The sequence below is a fragment of the Aspergillus puulaauensis genome, chromosome 6, assembly GCF_016861865.1.
Source record: "Aspergillus puulaauensis MK2 DNA, chromosome 6, nearly complete sequence".
NCBI lineage: Eukaryota > Fungi > Ascomycota > Eurotiomycetes > Eurotiales > Aspergillaceae > Aspergillus > Aspergillus puulaauensis.
This window is the reverse complement of record NC_054862.1, coordinates 2,471,439-2,495,232: the sequence shown is the minus strand read 5'-3', so window position 1 is coordinate 2,495,232 and position 23,794 is coordinate 2,471,439. Positions and strand designations below refer to the sequence as shown.

The window sequence follows — 23,794 nt, the reverse complement described above, 5'->3', positions numbered from 1 at the left end:
AAGAGATTCAAATAAAGTGGCTAAAGTAATCTAGCTAACAATCGTTGTATCAACGGCTTCGTCCGGGAGGTTGGCTGACGCCCTCTCGTACGGGCTCAGCCTTCAGTCCTCGACATGCAGACACCCGCTACCTAGTTAGCACTTCCGAGGACTTAGTTGTTCAAGAACAGCTCAAGCTGCTTTGCATAAAGCTCTGGCACCTGGAAGAGATGTCCGTGCCCTGCGTCAGGGTAAAGATGCAGCTGGGCATTGGGAATCTCCTGCTGCAAGACGAAACTGTTTGAGGTGGGCGACATGATGTCCGTATGGCCGTTGGTCACAAGAACCGGGGCCTTGATGTCTACCAAGCGATCGAAGGTGCTAGTATCAGTGGTGGATTTGAAAATCGCAGAGAGCTGCGACTGAGCCCCGGTCCCAGTGAGATATCCCTTCCGGGGTTCGCCTTCAACGTTTCGCTCGTGGATACGCTTCCACCAGGCATGGCCGAGGCCGAGGCTGGTCTCGGAGGGATAGAAGAAAAGCTTCATCATGTCATCCTCCGTCGGCGGTTGGTCGTTGTTTGCTCCAGCACTCTCCAGGACCTCCCGCGGAGGCAAAGCCACACCTTCGCCGATTCCGGGCTGAGTGCCGGCCAGGACCAGTTTGTTGACAAGCTGAGGGTATGTATATCCCAGATACTGTACAATGCCGCCACCCATGGAGAAGCCAATGAAATCGGCCTTTGGGATTTCAAGCGCAGCGAGGAGGTTGACAAGGACCGCGACCATCTCGGGAATAGAATCCGGCACGGTTCCTTCGCTGTGTCCGATGCCAGCACTATCGTAGACTATCACTTCGCGGCTTTCGGCGATGCCATTGAATAAAAGCGGATCGAGCGTGTCCATGCTACCACGAAGATGAGTGACATAGACCAAAGGCAATGGACTGCTGGCTCCGAAGCGCCGGTAGGCAATTCTCAACCCATTGACGGAGACAAAAGAAGTCGGAACGGTTTGCAGGGTCGTCATTGTAGTGGTTTGTCAAAGAGCAGCAGGAGTGAATGAGTTGCCTTTAGGATGGATACTGGGAGAAATCCATGAGACCAGGATGGTTTGTATGTTTTATAGGGCAGATGAATGCTTGAATTTCCAATCATGTCTAGTTGGCACAGTACAGTGAGTCCAGCATCGCCGCCACTGCAAACAAGGCCATTCCCACTCCCCATGGGGGTTTCCCAGGGTCGGAACCGGGCAGATGAGTTAATGCAGGAGTTAATGCAGTAACTACTAGTTGACGATCGGGCATTTGACTCATGATCCCGCTTCTTCGGTATTCCGTGACCTGCAGTGGAGTTAGTCGCCTCCTTGTAAGTTACAGCTTTACCGTACGGTACAGGAATGCAATTGCAAACAGCCACGGCGAATCACATGGGATCGACTGTAACTGAATGAATAAATAGTCCTCTGAAGGCACTCTGTTCAGTACTTCCTGTTTCCTTCTCCTCCCCAATGAAAACCATGAAAGCGGTCATCTCACATCGATTCTTGCCTACGCGTCTACTGAGTTTCGCCCTCGGTAGTCCGCTTGGGCAGGGCGCGCAAGTCAGCGATGTCTCAATCCCAAGCATCACCGATAATGAGGTCTTGGTCAAGGTGCACGCTGTCGCGCTGAATCCCATCGACTTCAAAGACATCGATGTCCTTTCTCCACGCAATTCTGTCATTGGCTGCGACTATGCGGGCGAGGTGACTCAGGTCGGCAAGAATGCAGGACAGCGTTGGCAGGTTGGAGACAGAATCGCCGGCTTTGTCCACGGTGGCATGTATCCTGACGTTGGCTCATTCGCCGAGTACGTGAAAGTCGAAGGAGACTTGGCCTGGAAGCTGCCGGACGAAATGTCTCTGGGTGAAGCCACCACCTACGGAGTTCCCGCAGCCACCGCGATGCTGAGCCTTTCGTACCTTGACATTGCCTCGGCGGATGATGAGAACAGACGCAGCGCTCACCAGGGCGGCCAACCGACCGTTCTCATCTATTCGGGAGGCTCGAACGTCGGTCTCTTCGCCATTCAATTAGCCAAGAGAGCAGGATACACGGTTGTGGCAACGGCCTCGCCACGGTCCTTCGACCTCGCAAAGCGTTATGGCGCCGATGCAGTATACGACTATCGGACCCCTGCATCTATTGGCGAAATTAAGGAAGCCTATCCGAACATCACGAAAGCTCTCGACTGCTTTTCCGAGGGCACTTCTGCCGCCTTCTGTGCGGATGTGTTGCGAGAGGGCAGCCCGGGCAAAGTGGTCACGCTTCTTGATCAAGGAAAGCCGAAGAAGGCAGACGTGACCTATAAGTTCCTCATGGTTTACACTGCGTTCAGTCGCGAGTTTCAGCTGTTGGCGCCCCTTGGCCCCGTGTTCCCTGTGAAGCCGGCAGACCGCGAGGTCATCAGCAAACTTTATGGCGACTTGCCCACCTTGAGTCTAAGACCTCCACCCATCACGACGATTAAGGGCGGATTCAATGAGATATTTGAAGGCCTAGACACACTTCGCAACGGAGAAGCTCGGGGCACAAAGCTTGTCGTTGAGTTTGAGTAATTAACGTACCCTACTCCCAGTTGCTAATGACCTTGTTGAGCCTGCTCTCTTTCTTTCTGTTGTTGCATTTGTGCGAACCGTATTATTTTGGACATGATTTCAGAGTTTTCCATTAACAAAACCTGCTGTAATTAAGAAAACATATAACATCATACTACATCAACTAACTATGGGAGCTGGAAGAGTTATTCCACCGCCCATGGATAACTGTAGTTCTGATAACTGTAGTATCCGATTGGGCAAGTAACCGACTCTTTCCATGGACATGGATCTCTGTTCAAAAGCATGCCCGTGCAATATTTGCGGCAGTAACGCCGACTCTGATCCTGTGAGGGTTTCTCTCCCCTTAAGAAAGATGTAGACTTATCTGGTCTTTAGAGGTTATAGTTATGGCGGGGTTGGAGTTCATATTTGGGACTTAACTGTCATGTACTAATCGAGGGCAAAGAGGTGGTCGTATACGCTTCAAAGTAGTATTCCTATCAAGCAATAATATTCTACCCTCTAAATATTACCCAAGCAATCTTATCAGTCTTCCAGCACCTAATGAGCCAGCCGGAAATCCAAGCGTTTGTTACCCTCATCCGTAGTGGTGCTCAGATACTCCATGCGCTGGTCCTCATTCAGCGCATTCCACTTCCCCTCGCGCCGCTTGTTCTTCCATAAATAGTACGCCTTTGTGAGGAAATAGATGGCAATGTTCGTCGTCACCAAGGCCACAAGGGCCCGGTTCCCGCGGCGGTACCGGGGGCTATCGTCCTCGTGGTAGATATTGGAGGCGATGATGCCCGATGACTGCACGCACATGTTATATACAGCTGCCGAGACTGTGCGTGAGCGCACCGTGTTTGAATTGCGTGAGTTCCAGCCGACTTGGATTGGGTGGGCTGTTGTACTAAGTGTTAGTTGATATCAGGAACGACGCGACAGGGGATGGTACCGTTTGGATATCCTAGCAACAACGTCATCACAGCCCAGACCACCCACTTGTTCGCAGAATTGATGTCGACGACATATAAATACACCAGGAATGGCAGGGCCCAGAGCTGGCCGACCATGGCAACCATAGTCAGCTCGCCTGTCGCTTCAGCAGTGTACGCCAGGAGCAGCATGGTTGTTATGTGCAAAATCTCTTTGGGAATGATGAGCAAGTTCGTTGTGAATGTGCCGAACCCCAGCCCGCGCAGGGTGAGCGTCAGATATTGTTGCGGAGTCGTCATTGGGGTCTGGAAGGTCAGGCCGATGATGTAGATTGGCCACAGATCGTAGTCGCACAGGCTCTTCCAGAGCAGCTTGGGGGTGATGGGTTCGCGGTTGTGCATGCTTCCTTTGCTGGGGTCATCCCGGATGATGCGGTTAACCATGATGGTCTCCTCACTATTTGCTATCAGCTGCTGTTCTTAGAAATCAACTTTAGAATCATACCGCTCGGAAAACCAGCCTTTCTTCCCGCGGGCCCAGCTGGCTGTCTGGCATGGGCCAGGTGGCATGAGAATGAAGGCAGAGAGACCAATCAACAGCGTGAGAAGACCCTCCAGCAGGAAAAGCCACCGCCAGCCCGACTGTCCTTGCACTCCTCGGAGATGGAGAAGGCCGAAGGCGAGGAAGCTGGCGCCGATATCAGCCGTGCTCATGGCGGTCCAGAAGTAACCCAGTCGGATTGTCATCTCGTGGTGTTTGTAGAAGTACGATAGATATAGAATGATCTAAGTTCCGTCAGTTATCGGTGATTCAAAAGTGTCAATATGCCTACATCTGGAATAAAGCCCCCCTGCAGGATTGCCAGCAGCGCTCGACAGGCCAGGAACGAGGTCCGTCCGTTTAGGGCATACTGCGCCATGGCAACACCAGACCATAGGGTGATTTGCATTGGAATCCATCGATCAGGGCCCATCCACTTGCTGACAAGCTGAGAAGGAAGCTCTGCACAGAGAAAAGAGAGCTTGAACACAGTGTTTCCCAGGTTATAATCTTTGACATAGTCAGTATTGTGCACGTCCACAATGGGCCGTCGCAATGAACCCACCATTTGTGTCCATCCCCAGCTCGTCGAGGAAGTTGTCGGTCAATGCTTGACTGAGATTCGCTCTGTCCAGTTCCAGCGCCATAAACATCACGCAGACAAACACCATGATGCGCAGGTCAATCTTGCGGATGAGTCGAGTTTCCTCTCCCCATGTCCACCTCGCCGATGGGTCGAACCGATGCAGATTCTCCCAGTCATCGCGCGGCTGGTACCCTTTGGCCGTCTCGGGGTTGTCGTATACAGAAGGCTGAGTCGCAATTCCTTCAGGGTCGAGTCGGTCCTTGCGCTGGAAGAAGAACTTGCGCGTCCGCACCACCGGCTCGCCCAGATCGGACGAAAGCGCAACGGCTGTAGTCGCCGATTCAGAGACGCCATCGAGCTCGGAGACTGTAGATCGGGCCTTCCATGGCTGGTAGACGGTCGTCATCCTGGTGGCCAAGGGGGGGGAATCTCAATGCGATCCTGAAGCCGGTCGCCGGACACAGCCATGCTGTCGATGTACCGATTTTATAGGAAGACGTATCAGCGACATTGCACCATTCAGCCAAGAATGGCTCGTAGATAAGGAAAAGTGTTGTAGTCTTGGAATGCCAGTATTAATGCTGGGGGATTGCTCGCCGGCTGCACAGATGATGCCATCGTCTGTCACGCAATCCAGCGGCCGTCCATGTTCAACTGCATTCGCGTTTCGGCGTTAGTTTAGAGGCCCATCTGGATCGCCTTCATTTGCACTCCAACATCTTATCGCCGAAAGCCTAGGCCGATGGACAGTCGAATCCCGATGAAAAGGTTACGCAGCAGAATAACGGCGGACGTCAGTTGGCACAAGATTGCGAGATATTGCATAATGCGTGCGGGGGATGATGCCCGTTGAATCTATATAACTGCGACTGTATCAGATTCAAAGCATATCGTTCTGTCTTCGCGATACTAAGACCTACAGAGTACTATCCAATATCGCAACAACATCGCAAGCATGGCTCCCTCCATCACCGAGTCCCCCGTCGTCGTCCCCGAAGTCACCAAGGAAACCCAACGCCAGCCTCTCCAGCTCAGCGGTGCATTGCAGGACGTCGAGACCTTCGACGTGACTCCAGTCATCGGTCGTGAATTTCCGACTGCGAGTCTTGCTGAATGGCTGCGCGCGCCCAACTCGGACGAGCTTCTGCGCGATCTCGCCATCACCAGTATGTCTCCCATCACCAAGTAGAAACTACAAGTGTTAATAGCATCAGTTTCCCAAAGAGGCGTCGTCTTCTTCCGCAAGCAGGACGGCCTGACCGATGACCTGCAAAAGGAGCTCGTCGACCGACTGGGCCGTCTGACAGGAAAACCCAGCACCTCTGGCCTGCATATCCACCCCATCAGCAACTCGTCGCGCGAGCACAGCACTCCAGACGACGAAATCAGCGTCATCAGCTCTGCGCAGCGACAGAAACTGTATCAGGGCAAGAACTCATTCGGTCGCAGTGGACGGCACGAATGGCACAGTGATATCACCTTCGAGCCGGTGCCCAGCGACTACACTCTCCTTCGTTTGACGGAACTACCCAAGACTGGCGGAGGTACGCATAACTATCCATACTTGCCTTGATTAATAGAGCACGGCTAAGAGAAATAGACACCCTCTGGGCCTCTGGCTACGAAGTCTACGACCGAATCTCCAAGCCCTACCAGGCCTTCCTCGACGGTCTGACAGCCACCTACGCCCAGCCACTCTTCAACTCCATCGCAGACCAGAACAAGTTCGCCGTGCACCCCGGCCCACGCGGTGCGCCCGAGAACGTGGGTGAAGAGCTGCTCGCCGTGCACCCGGTCGTGCGCACGAACCCGGTAACCGGGTGGAAGAGTATCTTCGCGGTCGGCCACCACGTCCAGAAGGTCAATGACCTTTCGGAGGACGAGAGCCGACATCTGCTCGACTGGTTTGTGCGCCTGGTAACGGAGAACCATGGCCTACAGGTACGGCTCCGGTGGCAGAACCCCAACGATGTGGCGATCTGGGACAACCGTAGTGTATACCATGCCGCGACAGTCGACTACCAGGAGCTTGGGCCTCGGACGGGGCATCGTGCAGTGGGACTGGGCGAGAGGCCGTTCTTCGATGCGAAGAGCAAGAGTCGGAGGGAGGCGTTGGCTGACCAGATATAAGAATCATGCACCAATCGATCTATTAACTAGTTATCACTTAGCCATCATTCATAATCACAATCACAAGCATCAGAATCAGGATCAGGGTCAATCGTCCGAGGATCTGGCACGATCTCTGGGGATGGTCCACTCACTAAAGCCAAAGCAGGCAAAGCACGCGAGGGCCCACGTTAACCGGATTTCATGTGAAGGCCCACCGGACGTATAAGAACAAGAATAAGAATAATTAAGAATAAGCTGGCTCCGATTCAGACCACACCATGTCGGCCATTTGGAACCAGGTCGTCCAGCAGTATGATCCCCTGCTCATCGACTTTGTCGGCAATTCGGCCGTCAGCGTCGTCTCCTTCTGGCTGCCGTCGCTCTTCTTCCTCTCGCTGGAATGGATCTCGCCACAGTTCTCTGCGAGGCACAAGATCCAGCCGGCGCCCAAACAGCCCACCAGAGCACAAATCTGGCAGTGTGTAACGGTCGTGGTACAGAACCAGTTGATCTCCTTTGCCATCGGCGCCCTCAACACCATCGCAGCAGCGAAACTGCAAATGCCCTCGTCATTCCGCATCGCTCCAGAGCTGCCCTCTGCATACGAACTCTTACGCGACATTGCGCTCTGCTGGGTCGGCCGTGAGGTTCTATTCTACTATACCCACCGACTGCTGCACTGGTCGCCGCTCTACAAGCCCATCCACAAACTACACCACCGGTTCACAGCTCCAATGGCATTGGCAGCCCAATATGCGCATCCAATTGAGCATGTCTTTGGCAATGTTCTCCCGGCCGTGCTGCCGCCGATGCTCCTGAACACGCATATCCTCACATTCTGGCTCTTTCTGACTATGATCCTGGTCGAGACCACCACCACCCACAGCGGCTATGACTTCTTTGCTGGGGCGGCCCGGACTCATGACATCCACCATGAGAAATTCAACTACAACTTTGGAGGGATGGGGTTGTTAGACTGGGTGCATGGGACGGGCTACGAGCCGGTGGACACTCGCAAGAATGATTAGCCCAGTTCCCAAGGACGATTGGCCCTGCAACGATGTAAATAATATCATAAATCGTATAAGACGTAACTCACCTGAAATATCTGCCCATAAACATCAGCATCTCAACTGTTCCTTGCGATCAATTGTCCTGGGCACGTGCCGAGGTTGTGAATACGAGGCCAGTTCCGATGCAGCCCCGTCTGAGTTTCTGACATCAAGCAAGATAACATCGTACAGCCGTCATAAGGTCGTCGAAATCGCGCAACTGTCAGCAGCAAACCACAGACAATGCCCCTCAGCGCCGAGGAAGCCGCGCTGGTCGAGACAGCCACCGCCACGATCAACAGCATCCCCGTCTCGGAAGACTACAGTGTCGCCAGCGCGGCAAGGGCCTCCGATGGACGCGTCTTTACCGGCGTCAACGTCTACCACTTCACCGGCGGTCCGTGTGCAGAGCTGGTGGTGCTCGGTGTTGCCGCTGCTGCGGGGGCCGCGCAGTTGACGCACATCGTGGCGGTCGCGAACGAGCAGCGCGGGATCCTCAGTCCGTGTGGGCGCTGCCGCCAGGCTCTGCTGGATCTGCAGCCGGACATCCAAGTGATTGTCGGGGAAGAAGGCAGCGAGCAGTCGGTCGCAGTCGCGGAGTTGCTTCCCTTCAGTTATCGCCAGCCTGACCAGCACACGTGACCCGCATCGCGTGATCTTCATCGCTGCCTCTGTTTGTTTCTCTCTCTCTCTCTCTCTTCCCCACTACATTCAGTCATGGAAATCGCCCGTCTGCTAATCGTCCTCGCCATCTACTTCGGTATGTCTCTGTCCGCACTGGTCAGTCACCCCGCTAACCGCATTGCTTGACTAGTTTTCCGCTACTTCATCCGCAACCGCTCCGCCAACTCCGCCGCCACCATGTCTCACGGAAAGGTCACTCCAGTGGACAAGTGCGTCTCCTCACCTAGCGAGCTCTGACATACAACTAACCCTGCCATAGCCCCGTCATTTTCAAGGCCCTCACATCCTCCGGTCCTGTCGTTGTCGATTTCTTCGCCACCTGGTGCGGTCCCTGCAAGGCCATCGCTCCCGTCGTCGGAAAGCTCAGCGAGACCTACACCGACGTGCGCTTTCTCCAGGTCGATGTCGACAAGGCTCGCTCAATAGCTCAAGAACATGAGATCAGAGCCATGCCGACATTTGTGCTCTACAAAGATGGCAAGCTGTTAGACAAGCGCGTTGTCGGTGGTAACATGAAGGAGCTGGAGGAGCAGATCAAGAACATCATCGCTTAAGCTGCGTCATACGCAAGTGATATGCGATGCCATCATTATACCCATATATGACAATTATCTAGAAATGCCTGCCGTTGCGCTCCTCCACGTACGGTGTCATCTCAATGTAGGATTCGTATTCGCACTGCAACAAGGTGAAAGTCAAGCCCTTGGACATACCCTACTCGTGCACATAGCGCGTCGTAATCACAAATCGATAGCTTCGTTAATATAGCGTCTAAAACCGCTACCCATCCTCAGCAGCCGGTATACGCTCCATCTCCATCTTGGATACCGGGTTGTGGTTAAATATATTTACAGACAGTCAGTACCACTTGATGAGAGCGGACAAGGAAATCCATTAAAAAAACGCTTTTATTGCCTGCTCAAGTGTACTCTTGATCTCGGTCTAAAATGAATGGTTTTCACATCACACTGCTTTGTCCAACTGCCACTATATTGAAATTGTTTTCTAGCCCATCTCTTCCTACTCACACTTGACGTTAACACCTGACGTTAACACCGTAATACGTAATATTCGGTGGCCATACCTAGCGTCAGAATACTATCAGCGTATGGATAATATGCATATATTAAAATTATGGACTACTCCAACCCACCAGCAACTAACGCCACAGAAAATCATCCCAGACCTGCAATAACCGGCTTGCTGATAAGATCACGAACGCTGTCCTGCATCCAAGTCGGCCAGGCCCTGAGCGAAGTAGTGACGGAGAGATGCTCTGGAAGAATAACTTGGCCGCCACGTCCAGACAGAACCTGATGCACAACACGATTGCCGACTTCCTCCGGCCCCAGCATGCTTCCTTCCTGGCGCACATATCGGTAGGTGTGGTCTCCGGTCATAGGCGTGCGGACATAATTGGGATGGACAACGGTAGTGAGCACACCAGGAGCCTTGTAGATGTGGCGCAACTCGCCTCCGAGTCCTTCGTGGAAAGCCAATGCCCCGGCTTTGGTGGCGCAATAGTCCAAAGACGTGCCGACGGTGACAAACGAGGCCATGCTTGCGATGGTAACGACGTGACCCTTGTTGCGCTTGACCATGTAAGGGACGAATTCCCGGGTGGTGGACCAGTGGGATAGCAGGTTAATCTTGAAAATCTTCTGCAGATATTCATCGGTCGTCTCGAGAACCCCATGCGTGCCCATGATGCCGGCATTGTTGATTAGGATAGTAGGATTGCCGACTTCAAGCCGAATGGCCTGGGCCACGTCGGCCACTGCGTTGGCAGCTGTCAGATCGCATGGGAAATGCTTGATTAACTTGTTGTCCCTCAGTTCTTCAGGGAGTTCCTGGAAGTCCACCACGACGACCGTGATGCCGCGTTTGGCGAGGCCCTCGACAATCACTCGTCCAATGCCGCCACATCCGCCCGTAACGACAGCGATTTCCGTCGGCCAGTCCCAGGGCACTGGCGGAGATGCATGCCAGTTGTTGGCTGCCAGTCTGCTCAAAGCGCCATTGCCGACTCTCGCTACGCCTAGCGTCAACCAGACAGACAGAATCAGCTTCAGTTTCTGCGGCGTCACCGTCGAGTATCGGGCCAAGAAGTCGACGATCTGGTTGCGCAGTTGTGGAGGGCCGTAATAAAGCGCTACGAGCAGAGACCCTGGGACCACAGGCTGCAGGACAGCTCGATTTGCCGTCGTTAGGGACTGGATCACATACTGGAGCAGGGACCGCATGGTGTCGGCTGGATTGGGGAAAACGACGTCCCACAAACACGGGGAACCATAGAGCACTTTATTTCAAAGACAGTTACCAATAACTTTGCTGCATGAGCACATGAAAATGGCGGCCGAGGCATCCGCCCGAACTCGCAACAATCGCCCGACTAGGAATCCCCACGGGCTCGCGCTCGGCCATCAATCGCTGCTGCAAACCACATTAATGGCCAGAACCCAGCCGGAAATCCCCTACGCCTCATTCTACGAAAGTTGCCTGTCTCGATAGGGCCCTAATGGCGGGCGCGTTCTCGTTCATTGGACGAGCCATCGTAAAAGGGCTCGGACCAGGTAGCCGAGCAAATTCCCCAGAAACCCCCTTCTCCACATGGGAGATTGTGGCGCATTATGGGCGTCTGCAGAGTCTGGACCCTGCATATTGCTTGTCAGTGAAGCTGCTGCGCCGAATGGGGTGAATGATCCAATGGCACAGGCGCCAGGTGAGCAAGGTGAGCGGAGCTGCGCCGCCGAACTTAGGGACCTCGTAATATACTCATATTGATCAGACCTTGCATCTACTTGCCATTGCTTGGCCGCGCGAACAATCGAACTGGATTTACGGGGTGCAAGAAAGTGCAGGTTAACGGTTGGGAAGGTTGGAAAACTGCTCCCGGAGCAGGTCGATCATTGCTAAATAACAGGAAACTCTAAATGTACATAATTCATAATTAACTCCACAATGCAAGCTCATAGCTTTTCCTTGGTAGACTTGCTGAATCGCTCAAATGACGAAACTGGAGGCGCAGAGTTGGGGTTCGGGTGGTGCTTCTTCAAAGCCATTGTCACGTTGTACTCCATATCCAGTTGCGCCTTCGGGTCGTCGGTCTTGGGCTTGAAGTCAACAACCAGGTCGTCCTTCACGGCGAAAACGGAGTCGATGTCGAGATGGGGATCGTCGGATGGGTAGATCTGGTTGATAACGGTGGCATAGTCGGGGTGTGTGATCATCAGGTGAATGTGAGCCGGACGCATCGGTGAGCGATCCATCACGTTCAACAGAACACCGGCAGGTCCATCTGTTGGCAGCGAGTAGGGCGTTGGGTGGTAGCAGTACCAGTAGAACTCGCCCTTCTCGTTGGAGCGGAATTTGCCGCGGAGGTTGTTCTCGGCCTGGTTGGGGTCCTGGAAATCGTACTGGCCGTTTGCTGAGGCCTGCCAGATGTCGAGGACGGCGCCCTCAATGGGGCCACCCGTTTCCATATCTGTGAGCACGCCGTGCATGTAGGTGACTTTGCCGTCGGGGTTGGGGTTTTGGATGATGCTGTCGCCGAGGTTGCGGAACGGAGCGTTGGGAGACCAGAAGGGGCCGAGGATGACATTGGAGGTAGGGGAAAGGCCTTGTTCGGTGATGATGCGGTTTGCGATCTCGTCGACAAGACTGGAAAAGTCAGTTTTTGGCAACTCAGATTTCACTCCAAATGTTACTTACGATTCCAGACCGATCACGTCGCAGATACGGTGGCACTCGTTGCGGATGGGGGTGCTGATCTTGCCAATGGAGTTGATGAACTCGACACCAAGCATCCACTCGGCGGGGGTCAGCTCGACCTCACGAGCAAAGTCGTGGATGTGTTTGATCAACGAGCCCAAGACCACGCGGGCGCGGTCGTTGGTCTTGGGGCCCATGGCGTTGACGACATAGGGGGTGAAGTCGGGGTCGAAGCGGGCGTTGGTAGACATGTTGAGCAATCGAGGGACAATACAGATGGATGAGAAAAGAGCATCGACGACGAGGGCGATGATGAGCCTTATATCGAGTGAATGGGCAGGCGACGGCAGATGCGTCGGCTACCCATGGATGCAGGGAAAATACCGTGCCCACATGCCGACTGGGAAGCGGCAGTCCCCAGATCTGCCTGAGCCTCGAGAGCCGGGTCGTCCGGGCCCCCAGGTTATTCGGCAAGGCGAATAGTAATGACGGGCGTCTGATAAGCCGGATGGCGAATCGCCTGGCGCTCCTCAGTCCCATGGATGGTGGACCGGAGAAGAAGCGAATAACCAGAATGGGAATGGCGGTCACGGGACTGCGGATGAGACTTTTGCCACGGCTGAGAATTCAGCAGCATGCTAGCCTGTCTGGGACTAGCGTTTATCAAGACTCTTAACGTTTTACAGACTTGCAGTATTGCAGAGAGGAGCCCATCAGGGCGCCCATCAGACCAGTGATCTGGGTGTCCGTATCGTACGATGCGTCACATAAGAATACTATGTTTCAACCATTCAGCCACCGGGAATTGTCATAGTCGTGGCCGTCCATCCCCCGCTGTCGGAATATGGTTGATCCGCCCCGCACAGAGACTCAGCTTCCGGCCTCACTATCCATGATTCATCTCAGTCCATCCCCTCGCCTCTTCTGCAATGAGTCCGCTGAACGGTCTCGCTCGTTCTCTTCCCCGGCCGCTTAGGGCTGCTTCCAGGAGGCCACTCCCGGCTCGCTGCGTCCTCTCCCCGCTCAGCCATTCCCGGCACTCATTACGATCATCCTCGAATGCCTCCGCTCCGTCCCTCCGCGACTCCTCCAACCCCGCTCTATCCTTCCCCTGCCTCGACGCTCAGGACGCGAAGTCCGCCCTCCTCTCCGCCAGATCGCTCCGCTCCGGTCCCGAGCCGTCGTACACTACCGGCCACCATGAACAGTTCCGTTGCAAGGACCCCTTACTGCTCGACTGGGGCGGCCTGCTTCCAGAGTTCGATGTCGCCTACGAGACATGGGGACAGTTGAATGCGAATAAGGACAATGTCATCTTGCTGCACACAGGTCTATCCGCTTCCAGTCATGCGCACAGTACCGAGTCGAATTCGAAGCCCGGGTGGTGGGAGAAGTTCATAGGCCCCGGCAAACCTGTGGACACGGACAAATATTTCGTCGTCTGCACCAACGTTCTTGGTGGGTGCTACGGCAGCACAGGCCCGTCAACACTCGACCCTTCGGACGGGGAGAGGTACGCTACCCGGTTCCCGATTCTCACAATCGAAGACATGGTGCGAGCGCAATTCCGCCTATTAGATCATCTTGGGGTTCAGAAGTTGTACGCATCAGTCGGCTCCAGCATGGGCGGTATGCAAAGTCTAGCAGCCGGTGTCCTCTTCCCGGACCGCGTCGGCAAGATCGTGACCATCAGCGGATGTGCCAGGAGCCATCCCTACAGTATCGCGATGCGACATACCCAGCGGCAGGTGCTGATGATGGACCCAAACTGGGCCCGCGGTTTCTACTACGACTCGATTCCGCCCCATTCAGGCATGAAGCTGGCTCGGGAAATCGCAACTGTCACCTACCGCAGTGGTCCTGAATGGGAAAAGCGGTTCGGACGCAAACGCGCCGACCCGAGCAAACAACCCGCACTCTGCCCCGACTTCTTGATTGAAACATACCTCGACCACGCCGGCGAGAAGTTCTGCCTCGAGTACGACCCCAACAGTCTGCTCTACATCTCCAAGGCGATGGATCTGTTTGATCTTGGTTTGTCCCAGCAACTCGCCACAAAGAAACAAAGGGCAGAGTATCGAGCGAAGATCAGCAGCGGAGCGAGCAACGTCAACGAAGCCGCATGCAGCCTCACCCTTCCCGACCAACCCTACGAAGAGCAGCCCGCTGCATCGACGTCGGCGGCAGAGCAGTCTGCCGCAGGGCCGGAGCTCGAGTCTCCACCCAAAGACCTAGTCGCCGGACTCGCACCTCTGAAAGACCACCAAGTGTTGGTGATCGGAGTGGCGAGCGATATCCTCTTCCCCGCCTGGCAGCAACGCGAGGTCGCGGAAACCCTCGTCCAAGCAGGGAACAAGAACGTGAAACACCTTGAACTGGGAGAAGACATGTCTCTCTTCGGGCACGATACATTCCTGCTTGATCTAAAGCACATCGGAGGCGCAGTACAGAAGTTCCTAGATTAGTGCGGCCTACACAATGTATAGTAATTATATCGCATCACTATTCTGTTTAATGCAGTACCGCGTCATCCCACTGGAAAGTCAGCCGGAATGCCATGGCCGGGTATGAACTCGTAGCCGACAGGCCGACGGATTGATCATTCAATCCACCTCGCTGTTGCCCCCATCATGCTCCTATATTCCCTCCAGAATGCACAATCGTGGGGTTGATTGTATCCATGAAGTCCTGTATAGGCTTTCATGTGGGCCCTTTTGGACATGACCATACACCGGTGGGTCCATTGTTCCTCTTCAGTCCGCTCGCATCGAGATCGCAGGACGAGCAGCACCTTTGGAGGTTGAACTTGTCCGGCAACAAGGGCCGCTGGGTGATTGCGAGTTGTGTAGGCCTTTTGTATAGCTTCGATCGGCAGACGGAGTAATCGGTCAAACATTCGTCCAAGCAGATGTCAACGAAGATCTAGCAGCTTATCGACGACCGGACACCTAGCCAAATAAGGCTGTTGACAGAGTTTTCATCGTGGGAATTGATCGTCCGTCCATTTCTTGGTCCGAGCACTCCGAAACTTTGTCCAGTCGGTTTTTAGTAACCCGCAAGCACCTCCAGGCTGAAAGGACCGTGCATGATATATGTATATATATATATATAGGTCTGTATACTGCCAGTCGATCTTTCCTCGCTGGAACAACACCTCACATTGTAGCACCGAACAGGTCCAGTGATGTGCGTGTATATCTGTCCTATCTGGACCAGCAGAGAGTGTCTATCGGGCGATCCAGGGCTGAAATTCCGCCTGCCCCGTGAGTTCGCTCGCGAGTCCGAGTATACAACTTACTTTTCTCTCCAGGCAGATCGCGTGGGATGCCCTGGTAGGCTGCTGCAGCCTTGCAGATTTAGCCATCCCAAACCCTGTCCATCCTTCCCGCATGCAATGGACAACGTTAAATTACATGCGTGGGAAAATCAGGTCCGCATTCTTGCGTAGGGCCATCGGGCACTCGGGAATGCCCGTCGCGTACCGATTCCCCAATATAGCAATCAGAGCCGAAGGGACATCGGTCCGGGTTTGTCTGGCTGAATGGGCCTTCACTGCGCACGCAACTGTCTCGCCCATCATGTGTGGCTGCAGAACGCGTGGTCTCGGCGAGTGGCACATTCAGGAAGCCGAGAGAGATATCGGAATATCCTGTCCAGGTGCTATTTCGCCTGCCATTCATTCCGGCCTTCCCCTGGACCCCTTCCCAGCTGCAGGCCCACTTTCGGTGTTTATGCAGGGCGAGCCTCGATTATAGAGTGGATACGAACCCTGATGATCAGCCGTGAAGATCTCTGAACCGCCGATCCTCTATCAAGGGACATGTCCGGTGTACGCGTCATTGTTCGTTGCTGTATAAGATCCACATACCGGAAAGGATGGACGCCCCCTTTAGCCGAATCAGAAGTTGGTGGATTGTTGCTTGCAGTATACTCCCTACTTGTTACAGAGTACGTAACAACATCTACTCTCTATATCCCAACATGGGCCGGAAGGTCACGCTCCAGGCTATATAATGGCCGCCCTGGGTCCATTGAACATGGTATCTGCTCGGTGTACGCAGGCGAGAATCCAGAAAACAAACGACAATGGCTTCAAAGGGCGCAGAGTCAACGTGCGAGGCGGTCCTATTGCCAGCAGAAGGGACATCTGCCCCCGAAACAGAACCGCCATACCACATCTTGTCGAAGAAACAGAAGTGGAATCTGGTCATCTTCGTCTCTCTGGCAGGTTCCTTCTCCCCCCTATCCTCAAATATCTACTTTCCCGCTCTCGATACGATATCCAAGGACCTCGGGGTCAGTACTTCGCTGACTTCCTTGACCATCACCGTGTATATGATCGCCCAAGGCATTGCCCCTTCGCTCTTCGGCGCATTATCCGACTCCTCCGGCCGCCGCCTTACCTTCGCCGTCAGCCTGACCATCTACACTGCGGCGAATTTGGCTCTTGCCTTCACGTCCAACTACGCAATGCTCATGGTCCTGCGAGGCCTGCAGGCCGCGGGGTCTGCAGCCACCATTAGCATCAGCGCCGGGGTTATCGCTGATATCGCCAGCCCACAAGAGCGTGGTGGTTTCATGGGAACAAATGCTGGTGTTCGGTAAGCAAAGTCTATTGAACTGCGAAAGGCATGTCTCTGATTGGCATCTCTGATTTTTCGATAGCATGTTGGGACAGGGAGTTGGCCCAGTAATTGGAGGACTTTTAAACAACGCCTGGGGGTTTAGAAGCATCTTCTGGCTGCTGTTTGTCATGGGCACAATCGTCCTCGGCGCACTTCTTATTTTCTTACCCGAAACCCAGCGTAGCAGGGCTGGGAATGGCAGTATCCCTCTGTCAGGCTTCCATAAACCCCTGGCCTACACCTTCAAGCCGCCGATCGCCTGGACTCAAAACCCCGGCACAGCAAGGCCACCGAAGCCTCACACTCCAATGAGCCTAGAGAAAGCCTTCAGTCCTCTGGCCTACATTCTTGAAAAGGACATCGCCGCGCTCCTTGCCTGGGGCGCGATTGCCTACACGGCCTGGAGCATGGTGACCTCTTCCACAACCTCCATGCTCCTTCTCGGCTTTCCTCACCTCGCCCAGTGGCAAATCGGCGTATGCTTTCTTCCCAACGGCCTGGGCTGCATGGCTGGCTCCCTCAGCACAGGCTGGCTGCTCAACCAAGGCTTCCGCAGCGCTGAAGCCAAATTCAAAGCCAAGCACGGCATCGCCGCCAACGAGGCCATTGTTCCTGGCACCCACAGCGAGGATTTCCCCTATATACAAGGCCGGCTTCGCTCGATGCCCCTCTTCAGCATTGTCCTCGTCGTCTCCCTGGCCCTTTACGGTCCAAGCTTCCGATTCAACGAGATGCATCGATACTTCGGGCCCAATCTTGCTGCCCCCCTTATCCTGCAATTTCTCATTGCGTTCACGGCGACATCGATCTTCAACATCAACTCCACCGTCTTGATTGACTGCTTTCCAGACCGACCTGCGAGTGCAACCGCGTTGAACAACCTCTGCCGCTGTCTTTTGGGTGCCGCAGGCGTTGCGGCGATCGAGCCACTGATCGGGGCTGTGCGGGCAATGCGTGCTTTCCTCATCGTGACCGGCATAGTGGCGTTCTTTACGCCGCTAATATGGGTCGAGTGGAGATTTGGGGAGAAATGGCGGAAAGACCGAGAGGAGAGACTTGCTCAGCAGAGGCCACAGTCGTAGCAGAAGCAACTGATTGATATATACTCAAAACACAGCGCCTGAGAACTTGTAGCCAAAATAGACGTAGAAGCCATGGTATAGAACAACAAAGTGCGAACTAAATATAACTCTGCTTTGGTATAACCACTCCAGCTATAATGTATGAGGAGGGTTCCAGCTACTCATGCGCGACGGTTTCTTCCCGGGGCTGAACAACGGGGAGAAGTGGCAGCAGTCGCGTACGATGTGGCAAGCCGTCCTCAACGGCAGCGCAGCCAAACAGTACCTACCTTATCAGGAGCTAGAGACTCGCCAGCTGCTATTTGATCTCCACCGTGAACCGGACTGCTAATTCGCCACCAGAATTACCTGATTGTTGGAGTAGTCAACAAGGTCTCGGCTTCGTGGACCAGCAAGCAGAAGCAGAGCATTGCCAATCGATTGCCTACGGGTTGCGCTACTGGGCCGCTCTGGAGATAGAGACTGGTGGAGATAGAAGACGGTATTCACAGTTGGATACATGTGCCAAACTTTAATCTCTCGGCGATAAAACACAGAAGTACAGGCAACGGTTGTCTATACATTATCTGGAAGCTCATAGCGAACATACGCCAGTAAACCCTCCAATGTCCGACACAAAGCCGACCGGTAGTCCATATATCAAGGTCATCCAGTAGCCCGTCCAGATATAACCCAAAGCACGCACAAAATCTGTACTCATTGTTAGCCAGACACCCAGCGTACCAGGTAGAAAAACGTACTGCTGTCCGAAATGCCCGCGCGTTTCCCATAATGCTTCAGAGCATCCTCTACCGTGACAACGGCAGCATACGCAGGCATCTGCCAGAACATGCCCCAGCCGTACGCGGTAGAGGGGATCAGCAACGCACAAGCATAATGCTGTACGCCTGATACCAGGAAAGCAACATAGAGCTTGCTGTATTTGTAAAGCAACGTGCTCTTCTCAGCTCCCAGAGCGCCCGCGACGATGTCACCACAGCGTGTGAAAATCTGCCGGAAGATCTGGTGCCAGACGCGTCCCCAGAAATTGCGCACCGTGTAGAGATCCCGCACGCTGCCAAAGAGACTCGGCCAGCGGTCTGGGGTGGAGAAGTGGAGGCCCACGAACAGCATCGATGCTTTCCGGTATTCGCTGTCCAGCATCAAAGAATCCCGAATTAACTGCAGGGCAACAAGGCCGTGTTTGTCAAGCAGCGGCAGGCTGCCAAAATCGACAGCGCCCTCAACTGCTGGCCACAGTGCGCAGAATGCGTATTTCCGGACCAGATCCGAGATGTATTGGTTCAACAGGATTCTCCCAGCATTCGAAGTCAGAAACTCCCTGCAACATACGATGTTAGTGTTTGTTTTCTCATATCTTTTTTTCAGAATTCAAATACCAGCGGGATTGAGTCTGCTCCGCGCCCTGCGGAAGATGCTGGTCCACAAAGTTCCACCCCTGGCCACGCCAGCAGGACCAAAGCTCTACAGTCCATTTGGCCTTGTTATAAAATCTATCCAGTGCCGTAACGTCCTTTCTGTTGTTTTTGACGAGTATTGTCCCCGAATTGCTGGTCTGGTGGCAGTCGACCTCGGGGGTCCCTGCAAGAGACAGGAGCAGCCAGCGTACGGTAATAGATATCATAAATATAGTATCCATGAAAAACGCAGGCCCCGTAACCCAGTGCGTCAAGACGTGAAGCCATAGACCGGTGAAAGCTGTACTTGCCAAAGTGACACGCGTGGGGCCTGGAGGCAGCAGGGTGGCTAGGATAGCCACCGCCATAAATGTAGGAGTCAGAAGCTTCGTTGCCCAAAGTGGCATTTGTTCCCGTTCGGAGTGTGCATTACTGACTGCCATCAGGTTCCCAGTGAGGTTCTGAATAACATATTCCGCCATTGCGCTTCGATTGAGGTTGGTGCTGTGCTGAGAGCTGTCCGTCTACTTTCTGGTTTCACGGAAGAGTAAACAAGCGATCCGCGAGAATGCTATCGCTGGCTACTTTCATGGCTCGGTAAATCGATTGTTTTCTTCTCCTAAAAAGCCGGAGCCGAGAGTCCAAAGCAAAGCCCCCGACTCCGTAGACTTATCGGGTCGTTTGTCTGTCATCTTCCCGTTCCGGTCGGCAGGTTTTCTTTCGCAGAATTCCGGGCATGGAAACATGCATAATACCGACAGAGGGCAAATGTTAATAATCAAAGATATCCCTTGAGCGTCCAGGACGGGAGAACTCTGCATGTATGTCTCCGGTAGTCTCCTTCGTCTCTGGTGTAGAGTCCCTGGTGAAGTCACATGTCAGCCTTCAGCCCTAACTCCCCGTAAACCCCCCGATCGAAGGAGATGTTCACAACAACATGGCTTGTTTGATGTTCTCCCCACATACTTTGAAATCGTGATTAGAAATCGTTTGCTTCCGAGAAGGAGAATATTCGTCCGCGGTAGGCATCTTAAAGGAGCTACTGTATAGGTTGTTGAAACCACCATCCATTGCCTCTAGCCGTTGGATGCAAGCTCACCCCACTCCAGAACGACCATGTCAGCCCCCGACGACCCAAAGCCTGAGGTGCGAGCCTCAGACCTGACTAACGACTCAGAAAAGCAAGAGTCAAGCTGTGCCTCTGACAGTGAGCAACCAAAAGAAGTGCAGAGCCCTCGCAATGTGCATGGGCTGCTATGGATCGCCCTTATCCTGGCTATTTACAGCTCCACCTTTCTCTTCGCACTCGACAATACCATTGTTGCAAACATCCAGCCGGCAGTCATTTCCTCGCTAAACGGTATCGAAAAGCTAGCCTGGTCCGGTGTTGCCTTCGTGATGGCATCTAGCGCCACAGTGCTTACTTGGTTACAAGTCTTCAATCAATTCAACATCAAGTGGCTCTACATCTTCTCCATCGCGGTCTTCATGGGAGGGTCTGCAATTTGTGGTGCAGCACAGTCCATGGATATGCTTATTGGGGGCCGTGTTATATGTGGTATTGGTGGTGTTGGTCAGTATGTCGGCGTGATGAACTTTCTGCCTCGCTTGACAACAATCGAAGAGCGTCCTTTGTATATCAGTGCCATGGGCTTGACATGGGGTGCAGGGACTGTCCTTGGCCCTATTATCGGCGGCGCCTTTACTGATAGCTCGGCTGGATGGCGGTGGTCCTTCTATATCAACCTCGTCATCGGCGGTCTGTTTGCCCCTGTCTATTTTTTCCTGCTCCCATCATTGGAACCACAGCCCGCGGGAACTTCTGTCACGGACCGGTTAAAGAAAATGGATTTTGCCGGGACAGCCCTACTATTCGGCGCATTCGCAGCAGGGGTGATCGGTATCAACTTCGCCGGCGCAATATATCCCTGGAGCGAACCGGGCATTATTGCGGCGATTGTTCTCGGCGGAGCTCTGTTTATTGTATTCGGAATCCAGCAGACTTTCTGCATATTCACCAACGAGGAAACGCGCCTTTTCCCCGTGGAGCTGGTTTCTCCCCGCCAACCGCTCCTCGCTGTCCTCTTCATCTGCGGTTGCTGCACTGGTGTTTGCGTGACAGTGCCGACCTACGTGATTCCGCTCTACTTCCAATTCACGGCATCCGACGAGTCTCTCCAATCCGGTGTTCGCTTACTCCCATTCGTCTGCCTGCTGGTCTTCAGCTGCGTTACCGGGGGATATCTTGCAGGGAGGCTGGGCTACTATATCCCTTGGTATATTATGGGCGGCGGGCTGTGCTTGATCGGCTCCGCCCTTATGTACACCATCAAGCCGAGCAGTAGCACTGGAGCGACATACGGATACAGCTCGCTGATTGGGCTTGGGTCGGGCATGTATTTGCAATTGGGACACGCCGTGGCACAGGCGAAGGTGAAGCCGGAGAAACTTCCAGCAGCGGTGGCCTTTACAACCACTGCACAGCTTAATGGCCTGACCTTCGCACTTGTCATCTCGCAGTGTGTGTTTGTAAACGAGGCGGCGAAACGTAAGCACCATTTGCCCCATTATCCTCTCATCACCGTGTTTATGGAACGAACTCCTTGAGCTAACATACTCTCTTTCTACTCCTAGGTATCGGATGGGTCCTACCAAATGAATCCCGCGAGGTCATCGTCGGGGCAATCTCAGGAACCGGCTCGACATTTGTGCAGGAGCTAGACGCGGCCACCAAGATCAGGGTCCTTGGTGCAATTGTCACTGCTATTGATCGTACCTATATTCTCTGTATTGTGGCAGGGGCAGTCACACTGCTCGCCACATTCTGTATGAAGTGGGAGCGCCTGTTCATCCAGACTGCGGCGGCGGGTTAGAGATGGAACACAGTAATACGCATTGGTGGGCGCAGGATTATGGTTTGATTGACTATCGTTCTTTACTTCTCTATTGAGCTTGTTTTAGCTTGCTTGAAATATTTACTCTTAATCGGAAAATCGACAATGCATCACTGGTTGGGAAGGCACTATATACTGAGAATTACCAACCCCTTCAAGACCGCGACGGCCAATGCGTCCGCCGAGTTGCACGAGCGTAGAAATTGACTGGCCGAATGACAATAAAGTCTGGATCGTACTCAATGGCCTCCTCCGTGGCGTTTACGAAGCAATACCGATACGTGAGCTCAGCCAGCGCAACCTTGACCTCCTGCAACGCCACATTGAACCCAATACAGCCGCGTGGGCCGGCCGCAAAGGGGACATAGACACTGCGGTGGCGATTCTTGACTTGGTCCGTTGACCAGCGGTCGGCGTCGAAGCGGTCTGCATTCTCCCAGTGCGCTGTATGGCGGTGCAAATGAGGGATACTAGGGATGAGGATCGAACCACGAGGCAGGCTCCAACCCCCCGGGAGAATGATGTCCTGTTTGACATTGCGCGCGGGCTGGAAGGACGGGCTATGCATGCGCTGGGTCTCCTTGACGAACGCGTCGAGGAACGGCATTGCTTGGATCTCATCGTAGGTCCATTGTTTCTCGGATGTGGCGCCGTGGTCAAGCACCTCTTGTAAGAGCCGGTCCTGCTGCTCGGGGTATGTGACCAGCGAGTAGATTAGCCACGACAGAAATGCAGAGCTAGTCACAAATCCCGCGCTCACCAAGGCGAGTGTGCTGCTGAGAATGTATTCATGATGGAGTTTGTTTCCATACTCGTCTGTTGCTCGCGCTAGGTAGTCCACGAGACAGGCTGCGTGAAGTGCAGCAGTCTCAATAGGAAGGTCGTCGGCTGTCCCACCGTTCCTCTCCTGACAGGCTATGACGGCTTCCTCGATGAGACCGTATAGCTCGCTTCGGGTGCTTTGAAGGGCGGCAAGGTCTCCTAGATCCAAGTGTCAACAATGACGATCCTATGGTTCGAGAGATTGGGTGGGAAATACCAAACGCAGGTAAGAATACCAAGCCCCTTTTGTTTGCACGCGCCGGTTGAGCGTAAGGTAGCGCTGAAGGAGGACAATAATAGGGTGCATAGGGCTATCCACCTCGTCGAAATGATGGAGATCAACTCCAAGGACCAGCTGGCAGATGGCCTGGGAGGCCAGCTTGGCCGTCAGGTGGTAGACATTGAAGGCCTCTTTCTTTTCATCAAATATGTCCAAGACACGAAACACCTTGTCCACGGACCGTTGAAGTAGAGGAGTATAGTGGCGAACAGCTCGCGGGGTCATGCTTGGAGGGATGAATCTATGCACCTCTTTCCAAGCCGGGGACTCGTTTGGCCATGAAGATTGTATCCAAGAGTGCGCTGGTGAGCGCGGATCTCTCCGCTGGGGCTGCGGCGGAGAATGTGGCATAGAGTGAGAGTTTATTGCTGCGAGGCGATGGACAGGATATCGTACTATAATATGGGTGTTGACTACGTGGCTGCATTCTATGAAGGCATTTTCTCGGTTCATGGGCGAGAAAGCTGCCTGCTCCCATCGAAATATGCGGTATTACCCGGACTCAAAAACAT

General features: G+C 53.8%; 14 protein-coding genes across 14 annotated transcripts; 8 read left to right on the top strand and 6 right to left on the bottom strand.

Annotated features, from left to right (window-relative positions):
* Positions 1 to 152: 152 nt before the first annotated feature.
* APUU_60973S (alpha/beta fold hydrolase) lies at positions 153 to 1,007 on the bottom strand (the record flags this gene model as incomplete). The annotated part of the gene is made up of 1 exon (XM_041694263.1): positions 153 to 1,007. One exon carries the CDS (start codon positions 1,005 to 1,007, stop codon positions 153 to 155), a length of 855 nt encoding a protein of 284 aa, XP_041560111.1.
* Positions 1,008 to 1,487: 480 nt separating this feature from the next.
* Positions 1,488 to 2,576, top strand: APUU_60972A (zinc-binding alcohol dehydrogenase family protein; the record flags this gene model as incomplete). Its single annotated transcript, XM_041694262.1, has 1 exon — positions 1,488 to 2,576. The coding sequence occupies one exon, from the start codon at positions 1,488 to 1,490 to the stop codon at positions 2,574 to 2,576; it is 1,089 nt and encodes a 362-aa protein (XP_041560110.1).
* A 543-nt stretch (positions 2,577 to 3,119) lies between these two features.
* APUU_60971S (putative MFS transporter) lies at positions 3,120 to 5,029 on the bottom strand (the record flags this gene model as incomplete). Its single annotated transcript, XM_041694261.1, has 5 exons — positions 3,120 to 3,463; positions 3,517 to 3,953; positions 4,002 to 4,282; positions 4,330 to 4,547; positions 4,603 to 5,029. 5 exons carry the CDS (start codon positions 5,027 to 5,029, stop codon positions 3,120 to 3,122), a joined length of 1,707 nt encoding a protein of 568 aa, XP_041560109.1.
* A 549-nt stretch (positions 5,030 to 5,578) lies between these two features.
* On the top strand, positions 5,579 to 6,753 carry APUU_60970A (TauD/TfdA dioxygenase family protein; the record flags this gene model as incomplete). Its single annotated transcript, XM_041694260.1, has 3 exons — positions 5,579 to 5,789; positions 5,838 to 6,167; positions 6,224 to 6,753. The coding sequence occupies 3 exons, from the start codon at positions 5,579 to 5,581 to the stop codon at positions 6,751 to 6,753; spliced, it is 1,071 nt and encodes a 356-aa protein (XP_041560108.1).
* Positions 6,754 to 7,013: 260 nt separating this feature from the next.
* APUU_60969A (sterol desaturase family protein) lies at positions 7,014 to 7,763 on the top strand (the record flags this gene model as incomplete). Its single annotated transcript, XM_041694259.1, has 1 exon — positions 7,014 to 7,763. The coding sequence occupies one exon, from the start codon at positions 7,014 to 7,016 to the stop codon at positions 7,761 to 7,763; it is 750 nt and encodes a 249-aa protein (XP_041560107.1).
* Positions 7,764 to 8,030: 267 nt separating this feature from the next.
* Positions 8,031 to 8,429, top strand: APUU_60968A (cytidine deaminase family protein; the record flags this gene model as incomplete). Its single annotated transcript, XM_041694258.1, has 1 exon — positions 8,031 to 8,429. The coding sequence occupies one exon, from the start codon at positions 8,031 to 8,033 to the stop codon at positions 8,427 to 8,429; it is 399 nt and encodes a 132-aa protein (XP_041560106.1).
* Positions 8,430 to 8,504: 75 nt separating this feature from the next.
* On the top strand, positions 8,505 to 9,025 carry APUU_60967A (thioredoxin family protein; the record flags this gene model as incomplete). Its single annotated transcript, XM_041694256.1, has 3 exons — positions 8,505 to 8,547; positions 8,602 to 8,680; positions 8,731 to 9,025. 3 exons carry the CDS (start codon positions 8,505 to 8,507, stop codon positions 9,023 to 9,025), a joined length of 417 nt encoding a protein of 138 aa, XP_041560105.1.
* Positions 9,026 to 9,646: 621 nt separating this feature from the next.
* Positions 9,647 to 10,714, bottom strand: APUU_60966S (uncharacterized protein; the record flags this gene model as incomplete). Its single annotated transcript, XM_041694255.1, has 1 exon — positions 9,647 to 10,714. The coding sequence occupies one exon, from the start codon at positions 10,712 to 10,714 to the stop codon at positions 9,647 to 9,649; it is 1,068 nt and encodes a 355-aa protein (XP_041560104.1).
* Positions 10,715 to 11,440: 726 nt separating this feature from the next.
* Positions 11,441 to 12,433, bottom strand: APUU_60965S (putative catechol dioxygenase; the record flags this gene model as incomplete). Its single annotated transcript, XM_041694254.1, has 2 exons — positions 11,441 to 12,131; positions 12,183 to 12,433. The coding sequence occupies 2 exons, from the start codon at positions 12,431 to 12,433 to the stop codon at positions 11,441 to 11,443; spliced, it is 942 nt and encodes a 313-aa protein (XP_041560103.1).
* Positions 12,434 to 13,111: 678 nt separating this feature from the next.
* APUU_60964A (homoserine O-acetyltransferase family protein) lies at positions 13,112 to 14,647 on the top strand (the record flags this gene model as incomplete). Its single annotated transcript, XM_041694253.1, has 1 exon — positions 13,112 to 14,647. One exon carries the CDS (start codon positions 13,112 to 13,114, stop codon positions 14,645 to 14,647), a length of 1,536 nt encoding a protein of 511 aa, XP_041560102.1.
* Positions 14,648 to 16,268: 1,621 nt separating this feature from the next.
* Positions 16,269 to 17,889, top strand: APUU_60963A (uncharacterized protein; the record flags this gene model as incomplete). The annotated part of the gene is made up of 2 exons (XM_041694252.1): positions 16,269 to 16,783; positions 16,848 to 17,889. 2 exons carry the CDS (start codon positions 16,269 to 16,271, stop codon positions 17,887 to 17,889), a joined length of 1,557 nt encoding a protein of 518 aa, XP_041560101.1.
* Positions 17,890 to 18,463: 574 nt separating this feature from the next.
* Positions 18,464 to 19,768, bottom strand: APUU_60962S (putative toxin biosynthesis protein (GliH); the record flags this gene model as incomplete). The annotated part of the gene is made up of 3 exons (XM_041694251.1): positions 18,464 to 18,579; positions 18,630 to 19,210; positions 19,269 to 19,768. 3 exons carry the CDS (start codon positions 19,766 to 19,768, stop codon positions 18,464 to 18,466), a joined length of 1,197 nt encoding a protein of 398 aa, XP_041560100.1.
* A 634-nt stretch (positions 19,769 to 20,402) lies between these two features.
* On the top strand, positions 20,403 to 22,159 carry APUU_60961A (putative MFS transporter; the record flags this gene model as incomplete). The annotated part of the gene is made up of 2 exons (XM_041694250.1): positions 20,403 to 21,834; positions 21,921 to 22,159. The coding sequence occupies 2 exons, from the start codon at positions 20,403 to 20,405 to the stop codon at positions 22,157 to 22,159; spliced, it is 1,671 nt and encodes a 556-aa protein (XP_041560099.1).
* A 175-nt stretch (positions 22,160 to 22,334) lies between these two features.
* APUU_60960S (cytochrome P450) lies at positions 22,335 to 23,507 on the bottom strand (the record flags this gene model as incomplete). Its single annotated transcript, XM_041694249.1, has 2 exons — positions 22,335 to 23,161; positions 23,225 to 23,507. 2 exons carry the CDS (start codon positions 23,505 to 23,507, stop codon positions 22,335 to 22,337), a joined length of 1,110 nt encoding a protein of 369 aa, XP_041560098.1.
* Between the last annotated feature and the right edge of the window lie 287 nt (positions 23,508 to 23,794).